The sequence below is a fragment of the Neocloeon triangulifer genome, unplaced genomic scaffold, assembly GCF_031216515.1.
Source record: "Neocloeon triangulifer isolate White Clay Creek 2 clone unplaced genomic scaffold, ASM3121651v1 ptg000009l, whole genome shotgun sequence".
NCBI classification, from domain to species: domain Eukaryota; kingdom Metazoa; phylum Arthropoda; class Insecta; order Ephemeroptera; family Baetidae; genus Neocloeon; species Neocloeon triangulifer.
The window spans coordinates 3501389-3513037 of record NW_026775551.1 but is presented as its reverse complement, the minus strand read 5'-3'; the positions used below and the strand labels follow the sequence as shown (position 1 = coordinate 3513037).

The following is an 11649-nucleotide window of genomic DNA, read 5'->3' as shown; positions in this document are numbered from 1 at the left end:
AAAATGTTAAAGTTTTTTTTTTTCAATTTTGCTGATTTTATTTTATTTTAATTGTACTTGCTCAGATCGTGACTGAAACTGGTAGATCCGTCTTGTTTTTCACTATAAGTAATTTTTACAACAAGGAAAAGCCCGATTTTTTCCCTTCCATATGCATTTTTTAAAATATACTATCATATTATTCTGCACTGCAGATCTTAATTGAGGAAATTGAATTGCTAATGAATTTTCCTCAAACCAAACTAGACTTGATAATTTCTAATTTTTCGCAAGTATAATCACGGCAGACGAAAATATATTACATGATTGTGTGTCAAGGTTAGAGGGTCGTGGGCCGGCTAACACGGATTTCGAATGTAGATTGTCAATTAATTTCCGCGATAATGATCTCCAATTATCTACGAAGACACTCTGGGCAACAAAAGCGGCGGCTCTTTCTTTATATGATAAATAATTGTTCCCGAAGCGAAACAGTTAGATCTCCGAGGGCGTCCCGCGCACCGCCGTAAAACAATTTTATGCACCACTTTATAACCGCAGGCGCCCTTGCAGCTGTACTTTTTCCCACGATTTATTTCGCAATATGCGCATCGCTCACAATAAAAACGCGTCTAATTATCACCGTCGTCGCTAACAAACGCATTCAGGCACACGCATATTAAGTCTTTTTATTTGTGCAGCTAGGATGTATCGGCGAATGAAAATTTATACGTTATTGTGTTCATAAGCAGAATCAACACCAACGGCCGAGCCAGCGCGCATATTACGGCGAGAGAAAGAAAGAAAAAGAAAGAGGCATACGCGCGTAATAATAAGAGAGACCTCTCGCTTATCCCTCTGAAGATACCGCCACTTTGCCTCAAAGCTATTAAAACAACATATTGATGTGATAGTACTGTTGTACTTATAGAGTCAATACGAAATTTATAGGTCCTCTTTTGCAAACAGGTGAATAAACTCTCTTCTCCCGCGCGCCCGAATCGAACGCATCTCTCTCTTTCGCATATGAGAAAAGAATTGTAATTTTTTTTCTTTCTTTCGGGGTCATCCGCTGAAAGGAATAGGGCGCAATTTCCCCAGGCGGAAAAAGTGACGTAATTGCCCGCTGATCTCACGCGCGTTTGAAAATAATAACAACAAAAACCGGCAGCGCGGCTTTTAAAGCGACCGTTTGTCCGTATTTAAATTTCCATTTGCACGTCGGCGAGAGTGTATTTGAAAAGAAGGAGGAGCACTCGAAACGCCGACGTCAGCTCCTCTCAAAAAATTATTTCGTCTCTTCAAAAAAGCAAACGGACGACGAATTTCTTTCTTTTTATCCCGCAACTACTTTAATTGCGCCAGCAGTGTTATTGGCTTGGGCAGATCCAGATGAAAATGAAACATTAAAAGCAGAGATCTCGACGTTCAAAAGGCACCGCGGCCTGTTTCCAACTACTCGGCAAGTGTCACTCAAAACGGCTTTAAAACAAATATCTGTCCCATTTATTGCACTCTTGGGATTTAAAATCACTTAAAAAGCCAGTGAGCTGAGAACATTAAGTATTATTAAAAGTGGCACTCAGTAATTAACGCGACAAAGATTCTCGAATTAAGGAAAATGATTCTATAATCTTAATAAAATTGATAAATCGTGAAGTTCTTGGATTGCAAATATAAAATTAAAAAAAATAATAGTTTAAATGTAAATTGTTTTTCAAACATGAATGTAATGATTTATATTAAGTTAATATTAACTAAATTAATTAAAAATAAATTAAAAATAAACAAATACATTTTTAAAATAATTAACAAATTTACATTAAACTGTGGCAAATAAAATTGTTTAAATTTTTAAATTTTCTTTAACAATGGAGGTAAGCAATGTGTGATCTAAAAATCTGGACAAATGAACAACAATGATATATGAGTATTATTTAATTAATACGATTAATACATCAGACTAGTTATTTCAAATTTAAAATCATTATTTTGCGAATTGGCCAAAATTTGAGTTCTTTACTCGTATATTTTTACATAAATGTACATGTTCATAAAAGTACTCTCAGAAACGAACAGATTTCTTTAAAAATCCTGTTCCACTGTTGACAGATGGTTGATTTTATTCAGTCAATGTCAGTTGTCAGTTTATTGAAAGATAAATAATTTTCCCTCTTCTTTATAAAATCCAAGAAAAGCCTGCTAATGAGAAAATCCAAATAAGGCGCGAGGCGAACAATCAACTGCTGCTCTCATAGGTGTATCATTACTGTTATTTACCTTCTTTCCAAGACCCACATAAATAAATTTCGTGCTGCATCTGTTATTTTTGGTTATTATTATTCTCCCTCAGCTCTCAAATGGCAGACGAATTCAATTTATTTGCAGTTGTGCGGAAAATTTCACATCGCTCCTAATGAACTGCGCACATGCATCTCCCATTCATTATATTGTCTTCTTTTTCCAAACCACATACATAAATATCCGAAAGCACGTCATGTGCTCGCGCGGCGCAGCCAAGCGTTTAGTATTTTGAAAGAAAATAATAATTAAACGACGTGATTGTGCCGTACTAAATGGGATCTCCGATCGGACACGAGAGAGCACAACGTGCGCTTTTCGCATCTCGCCCGCTTCATCTCTCTCTTTGTGTCGAGTCACGATTCTGCGGAAAAATGATTTCTGCGATATTTTTTTTTCTTTAGACGCTCGTCCGAGGAAGTGAAGTATGAAAATTTAATTTTGCGCTCTCGATCCTGATTTAACAAATTTGCTCAAATCAACGATTCTCGGAAGTTCTCCTAGGAGCAAATTAAATTTTTTAGGGTCTTCACCGGCACACCGGTGTGATGAATGCTCGTTTAATTACCGCGCGAAACGAGGCGGTGCCTTTGCTCTGCTTGCACGTCTATCAAATCCAAAATGGGATAGAAACTCAAGCGTTTCACCTGCGGACGGATTCACAAAACTCTCATTTGCATAGCGAAATTCAAATGCAGTCAAAATATTTACAATAACCACTGAAATTTTGGCATATACGTGATGTTTTGCATATATAATTTATGCTTAGTAATTATTAATTTTTTTTAAACTCGATAATTAAATATATTTTTAAATTAAGGGGCAGTAACAAAATCTTAAATGAATTACTTGTACGGTTAAAAGTAACTCATTAATGATAATTTAAATTCTTTCCAATCAATTCAAAAATTTTAAAATTACAACCTTCTTTTAAACTGCACAAATGACTTGTGTCTTGAAAAATTCTTAAATGTATCTGATGTAAAGGCATTTTTCATAGTGTTTTTTACGTTCAAAAAGTTAAAATAATATGATTGAGGTGACAACACAGTCCCTATACAAAATAATGCCCAACCTGTTTTCTCAGGTCCGACGCTGAAAAATATGTAAACAACATTTATGTCAACTGCTTGAACAGTAAACGAAAAAGATAAGTCGGCAGAAAAAAGCTGGAAACGCGAGTGAAATGCATTGGAAGCAAAAAAGAGTTAATCACACGGCGCCTCCCTTGGCTCAATGACCTGCGCCGCAAAAAGGCGCCGCTCTGTCGAAAGTGCATTGGCCTTGGAAAGTGCCGAAAAAACGCTCCGAGGCGACGAGCCTTATTATGGATCACTAACGAGAGAAGAATGTAATTATATCAACTAACTACTGAAGTGATTTGCTTCCTGATGATTTTGACTAGGAGCAAAGAAAGGAATGCGAATAGATTTTAAAGTTTCTGATTTATTGAGAGGTTAAAAAGTGGAAATCTCTGCATAATATAATATTAAAGAAAAGCTTAAATTTATTTTTTTGTAATGGAAAAAAGCTGATTTAAATTTGCCAGATAAAATTGAGTCAATTGAGTAATTTTAAGTTTTGACAAAGCGTAAAATTCATGAAAGAGCAAAAATAAATGTTTTTGCTTCAGAAAACCACCGTAAAGTTTTCCTATTAGAAAGAATATATTTATCAAATAAATTTAATATTAATGAAGGATATTGTCTGCATAATGGATTTTATTAAGATTTCAACTTTTTATATTTTTCTGTGCAAATAATCTGTATTTTAATCCTTTTTATTGAACTACAAAGGTGCAAATAATTGAAAGAAATGCACTAACAGTTTCGAGCAAAACGAGAGTGGCTTGTATAACGTGCAGCTTGAAGGTGACGTCATGAGGTCGCATTGGTTCACCAACAATGATCTTGCGAAGCGTAACTTTCAGATCATTTCAGATGCTGCGGGCGCTGCAGCAGATATTATTGTGTGGGAGTGAAATCGAAGCTCTCTGAAAAGCCTTGTTTTTCTTTCCTTTTGATTCAGCGATCCCAAAGTTGCGTCACGCGTTTGATGGCACGAATCGCCGAGCCGAATCAAAATTATAAAGCTACACGCCAGATAAAAGAAATGAAAATGGAGTTTGCGGGTCAGGGTAATTATTATATCAAAAGCCTCGGTCCGCCACGCGATTTTTATTTATAACGCAATCTTTGTTGGACGCACGCTGAGCATTAATGACCTGATTTCGGTGCCTCTTCTCCCTGTTGAATGCTGCTTATCAGTGAAACTAATTGAACAAATCCTAATTTTGCACTTGAAAAAATATCCAAATCTATGCAGTGAGTTTAACAAGTTAATATCTTAAAATTTGAATAAATGGTAGTTGAGCATAACATAATATAAAAATTTATTTCATTATTCTCCTTAACAATACCTAAAAATAATATTCAAACATCTTACATCAAATTAATTAATTTAAGTTATTATAATGTAAATATTTAAAAAAAGTTAAAAGTTTTTAATAAATAAACAAATAATAAAAACTCTTTATTATTTATATGGAAAATAAAGCTTACATTTTATATTAATTTTAAATTTTATTTTAATTTGTTTTAAAAAGTGGACACTTGAGAAAATAATAATGAAAATGATGAGATCGGGCTTTTTCCTCGTTACAAAACAATTTATGTTAATATTTTAAAGTCAATATTGCTATTTTTGTAATTTTTGTCTGGAGTAGTGTCGTGTTTACGTTATTTGTAAATAACTAATAATTAATTAACCCAGCTTTTTCTTTTGAACAAGCTGTTTTAACTTTTCGTTGCGCCGTGGCTAAATTTTCTTTTAAAGAGGCAGTGTTGTTATTGTTTTTACTTGCTGAGCACAAAGTGGAAAATGCATGTCTTCAAGTTCTTTGCGATTAGGGAAATTCACTCACTCTGCAGCGCAGATGTTCCGTTCAGGCTCGTTGCACCAGAGGAGCAGCGTCTCTCCTCGTTTTTTTTATACATTTTATTTTTTTACATGTCGCGACGGTCGCGGTGTGCATGTTGCTTTAAAAGTTATTTCGGTTCTCGTCGCTGCTGCTCGTGCAAGGTGGACACACACAATTAATGCTGGCGTGAGCACGTATAGGACTTCTTTCGGTCGACACTTACACACATGCACAAGCCCAGCAGCGGGAAACGAGCAAAGCCGGGTGCTACAAGATTTTAATTTGAAAGTTAAATGCGCTGTCAATTAATAGGGGGACAAAACCGTGTCGCCAGAGAGTGCGATAGCAATCGGGCCAGCAGATAATTGGACATCATTAAACGGCACTTCTTCTTGTTTGCTTCTGCTCGCGCCCCCAAAGCACGCAGCTCACAGACTGACCGTGAAAAGCTCATGAAAATTATTTTCTTTACTTAAAATGCAGCCCAAAAAAACCTGTAATAAATATAAATAAATATCAATTTATTGCCCATTTCATTATATTCAAGAAGCTATAAAGGATTTGTCGAACGTATCCCAATAATAAATTTAAAGCTATTTTAAGGCGGTTATCTTATTGTTGAAAGTGATAAACAGTTGAAACAATAACTTTTTTATGACCATTGATTACCCAAATATTCAGTACTTAATACCGATAAATCTAGACAAATATTAATCAGGAACACATAAATCAATTAAAAAAATTACTTACTTCAAAAGTGTAAAATTGCTAGATTTTTTATAATTTTTTTAATAATTAAATAAATAAAATTGTTTTTAAAAACTCTAAACAAAGAATTTGTTTACTTCTAATAATTTTAAGAAAATGATTGAGTTGTATTTGTTTATTATAAGTAATTTCCATATATATTTTTTTTAATTTCTTTTGCATTGAAATTTGGTTAGTTCAATTATAATTGTTATCGTAATGCAAAATTCATGAAAAAAGCATCTCAGAGTTCATTTTATTCACGGCCGTATCACATTTCCATTGGCTTATTGTTGCAGGTCATCCGATCAACGGGGAGTCGGGCATGATGATCAAGTCGATGGTCGATCACCACGAGCACCACCTCAACCTGCAGCCGCAGCACCACCAGCAGGTGAGTCTTTAACCTTTCCGCTCCATTCATCCGTTTCTTCCTCTCTTTCTTTATATTCCCATCGTCATCTCTCTCTCGTGATCGCATAATGGCCAAGAGAGGTTCCTCCAAGGTTTTCTTTCTCTCTCGTTCATATAATGTATATAAAATATATCGACGCTGCAGCACACGCTAGTCGTATACTATGCTATTATTATTATGTTCGTCCGTACGGAGCGACGCAGATGGAAATTTGTTCGCTGCTATTTTTCATTCCGAAGCGGTGCTCGACCCTTTTTGCACTCGACGCGCGCCGAACATCCGTGAATGACTGAACTGCGCCGTAAAAGGATTTTTTAATATTAACTGCGAGGAGGATCAGTTTTTCAAACAGTAAGATGCAAAAATATGAATATCAAAATGTTTTTGTATTTTCTTCTTCTCAAATTTGAGAAAAGGTTTTATTGAACTCAAATCAAGATCTGTATTGCTGTTTAAGTGTTTTATTTTAAGACGTTAAAGAAAAATAAATAGTTTCATCATTCATGATTTGAAAATATTATTGTTCTCAATTACTTAATGATTATAATTGGAGAAAGTAAACTTAATGAAAAATTGAAATTGTTTTGAACAGCATGATCGAAAGCAGCAGAATATATCAAAGGTAACAATAAGCAAGGATTATTATATTTAATGATTGCTCAAGGAAACTTGTAGGATTCATAAATAAGTGAAAGGGTTATCATCGGTGCGGCTCGCAGCACAATTTTCGCCAAAATTAAATCATACCACCGGAGCAGAGAAGCAGTCGATTGTTTTCATAAAAAAATTGAGCTTTTATGCCTTGTGGCTGCTTAATAAGTGTTAATAATTGCTTTTCACTGTCTTGGCTAATTTAGACTTGAAAGAGAGAATTTTGAAAGTGCGAAATAAGCCAGTGCACACGAAATAAATGACGCCAATATATATAAAAAATAAAAACAAAGGGCCGCGTTGAAATCGGGGCACCTTAGGTATGCCTCATAAAGCAGAAAAAAGAGAAATTGATTGCGCTGCACACAATTTTATTTTGCCACACTTTTGTTCCGAGCAATTCCGGCAGCTTAATTGCCGTTCTGCTCTTCACCGATAAGGTAGGTCTCTCTTCAAATTATTTAGTATCCACACTAAAAATTTGTTATCGGTATTATTCACCATACAATTGCTGTTTTCACTTTTTAAAGTTTCAATTTAAATTTATCAATCATTCAATTGTGGTGTCTTTTACTTCATGATCGCATATTTGATTTAGAACTTTCTCTATTTGAGAAAAAATCTTGATCAAAAGGTTCATGATAATCATGATTTATGTTTTAAACACTGAATTTATATTTTGCTTGTGGTGATCTCATGAAAAGATTTATGTAAAACTCTCAGAATTTATTCTGTGGATTTTTATATTTTATTTGTTCTTAAATCGTTAAAAAACACTTACATAAAAATGAAAAATTTGCTTATAAAAAATATACTTCAATATTTCTTGAAAATTCTTGCTCGGAATTAAACAGGAAAAAGTTTTATATATTTTAACAAGCCTAGCAAATCATCCATTCAATTGCAAAAATAGCATGTAAAGAACTTCCCGGGGCCTGTTGATGTGAAATTTTATGTCTCATTCAGACTTCAGATTTGAAATTTACAGCCGTGCAATAAACCCATTTCTTCTCGGTGTGGCGCATCATTTCGAAATCGCAGCCGTGCTTGAAAAAGCAAGACGCGTGTGTATAAAATAAAACAAACGGAGCATCAAAAAGTTTCACTCAATAACCGAAAATTTATTTCTCGCGGCCCCAGAAAAACGACGGCTCGAATTGTGTAAATTCCATTCACAAGCGCGCCTCCCTCTTTTTTTTTACATTCGCTAATAAAATGCCAGGAATAATTGTCTCCCTCGCATGTTACGGCGGCGTCTAATGTTACGAATGTACTCCGAGATCGTAATGCTCGCCCGCCTCTTTTTCTGAAAGGGATCCACAGCCGAGAGCACGCCACGCAATTACTTAGAACAAAAATCCGCTCTCAATAAAAACGTAAACTTCCACCGCGGGGCACATTTTTATGCGAGAATAGATTTGGTTGGGCGTATTTTTTCCTTTTAAAGAAAGGGTTGCGGTGCGTGATATCGAATGGAAACTCATGAGAGCGTAATAAATGTAAATTTTATAAATTCGTTAAATTGTTGTTTCGTTTGAATTCGGTGTGTGCGTTTAATTATTTAACAATGGGAATAATAAATTCTATCACGATAACCGACGCATAGTTTCACTTCTGGCGATCTTGTTTTTTTTTTCTTCAGAAAATTGTATACAAACGCGATGGATAAGTTTGCGCGCTTCCTTTGTTTACATGTTCAAACTCTAATCAAGATCCATCTCCTCAGGGAATTGGAAATTAAAATTATAAAGAAAAAAAGAGGCGAAAGCTGAAAATCTGGTTTGATTAGGAGCTCCAGAAATAAATTATTGAGAGTGATTTTACAAACATTCTCATAAATGAGATAATAATATGAATTTATAACATGAATAAATTAAGGTTTGAGAAAAATAGGCGCCTATATAATTGATTATTAATTTTTTTCAGCGCAAATATGTGGTAAATAGATGATTTTATAGATTTATTAGTGGATATTTTACATAATAACTATATGCATTGTGATTTGTTCTTACCCAACTTTTTTTTAAAAAAGTGATTTAAGTCAATTTCAAACATAAGAAAGGCCGAAAATGATGGTGAAAGTCCACAATGGACACAATAAACTGTGGTTTATATAAATTTTAAGTATTATAAATTTAATTTATTTATTTTTAATTATATGTTAATTGGTGAACATTCATTCCTAATGTACATTTAAATAATTTAAATTTAAATCCGAAGTGCTAACATTTTATCAACTCCTGATAATGCATTTTTTAAGCTGAGTCTTGGGAGCGATTTAGTTTTTATTTGAGAATTTATCTTGTGCGAGTATCTCGGCATTGTTGATAGGTTTATGGTCAGCCCATTATATTAATAAACGCGCGCTTTGGCGCGAGAGCGAAATTAAGATCGGTGGCCGCTGATGAAGCCTCGGCGTGTATCCTTTTCTCTTACCTAATCCTCGGTCTGAAAAATTACACAGACAACTTTTCGGGTCCGGTCAGCGGCGAATTAGCCGCGCGATTATCAGGCCGAACTAAACGCCGTGCAGCCGTGCTGGTGAGATGGAGAGATTGTTGCGTCACTTTTGCGCGCGGCCGTTTATCAAAAGTGCTCGATCTGGCATTAGGAAAATAAATTGGAATGGTTGAAAATTGACGCGCTTTCGTCCAGCGTTTGTCTTATTCAAACGAGGGAAATTTCGCCCGATAAAAATCAGTGTGAGGCGCACAACTTTCAAAAAAGGAGAAAAGAGCCAAAGGAGATTCACAACACGAAAAAAAAAACGAGGTCCGCCCGCTTTCCTCATGTTTATTCCATCGGGACACGATTTGAATTCCTGCTGCCTTCATTACCGCTAATGATATGATATAAGGTTGCATATAAATTCGGTTTGATCGCTGATTAAAATTCCTGTTGCTTTGATGGCCGCGTGTTTATTGACATTTATTGCCAAGTTCTTCTGCCGCGAATGCTGAGAATCTCTGCGTGGTCCAGATGCATCTCTCGGCACAACAGTTACACATTGTATTTGAAATTGTTGCAAATATATATTTAATGTTTAATTTTTTATAGTAAGATCTTTTTAAACTTATTATTATTTTTATTTAATCTAAAATTTTATCTTTATTTTGTTATTTTGTTAAATATAAATAAATGTTTTTTGAATTATTACAATTATAGACACTTCTAAACTATATTTGCTTATTTTAAATTAAAAGTTTGTAAAAATTTTGGTTTATAAATATTGTCGGCAATGCAAATCTTCAGTGCAGTACTCAATTAAAATTAAATGCTATGGTTTGTTTCTGGGAGTTAGAAGAAAACGATTGGTTTTTATATTTAAATGTTGTTGCGCATAATTAAACACCATAAATCATGCATAAATGTGGGACTTTTCAGTTTAAATTAAATTCCTAGAGGAAAACATGTTAATGATTTTACCACAATCAATTATAGCGATGCTTTAATAAAATCATTATTAATTATTCATAGAAATAAACCAATTGTTAAAGAAATGTCATCCTCTGCATTTGATTGGGCGTTTATATTTATTTTAAAACAAATTCAATTGAAAATAAGCTGGAAAATCCTCAATAAGCTTTAAGTGAAGAAATCAAATCAAGTTTATTATATTTTAGCTGGATCCCTTCTTCTTTAAATTTCTCTATAAATTTTTTGCCTGGTAATGATTGTGATGGATCTGTATAGAGTTTCCACCCAGCGCTCAAACGCAAACGAAACTTTGATGTTGGTTTAATTGCAAGTTTCTCATCTGAACAATCAAACGGCAGGCGAACTCCGTCAAGTGCGTCTCCTGTGTTTGTTCGCCTCATCTCGTTCTGCCGCGTGCGCGGGCGGACGGAATAATTTCACGTGTAACCCGATGTGCATGAGTCAGAATAACGAGATCAGGTGCGCTGCAGCCTTCAGGTGAGTCGCTGGTCCATGTCCGCCCCAAAGGTAGGCGCGAGTGGATTTTTATTATTTATAAACACATTTTATAATGAGTGCCAGGGCCGATAATAATCCAATCAGAACGGGCGTCACACGATGTGCATTTAAAGAAGTCTGCGTCGTCGTCGTCGCTTTTATTATTTATTTTATCGCGCTCCTTATTTTGCAAAAACTATTCTTGAATAGCATCGCAAACACGCCTCTGCGATTCACCTTGAGAATCGTAGTTCTTTTATACATGGCGAATTAATTGGTTTTGCAATTAAATCAGGTGGGCGATAGAGCGCGACTGATTCTCTATTGAAATGACTGCTTCGGAACACTTCGGAAGAGTGGCCAGAATTAAAAAAAAAATGAATATATACGTAAATAAAAAGCAGGATAATTTTTTTTTAAATTCACGTGAATCGTTGAATTTCTATAAAATGTTATGGGCAAGAATTTATCAACTTTATTTCAAGCAAAAGAACTTTTCCCAATTAAGACTTTAATAGTTTTTTTTAATACATACTTACATGTATTCATTTTCAAAAATTGCCAAATAAAAATTGTATTTACTCTAGGCAATATAAATACGACCTCCTTTCAATAATTAAATTTGCAAACTGTATTAATTATAAAATCTCAAGTTTTAATTATTTCCGGTGAATAATTTGAAACAATTTAAAATTAAAATTTGTCTTGATATAGAAACCAA

The 11649-nt window shown here is 34.4% G+C and overlaps 1 protein-coding gene across 1 annotated transcript in view; it reads left to right on the top strand.

Annotated features, from left to right (window-relative positions):
• The window catches only part of LOC132195151 (leucine zipper putative tumor suppressor 2), a 70875-nt gene that overhangs the window by 19839 nt on the left and 39387 nt on the right, over window positions 1-11649 (top strand). Inside the window, exon 2 of the mRNA XM_059616951.1 lies at window positions 6247-6341. Within this exon, the coding sequence (XP_059472934.1) occupies window positions 6247-6341 (95 nt within the window). The remainder of the gene's footprint in view (window positions 1-6246; window positions 6342-11649) is intronic.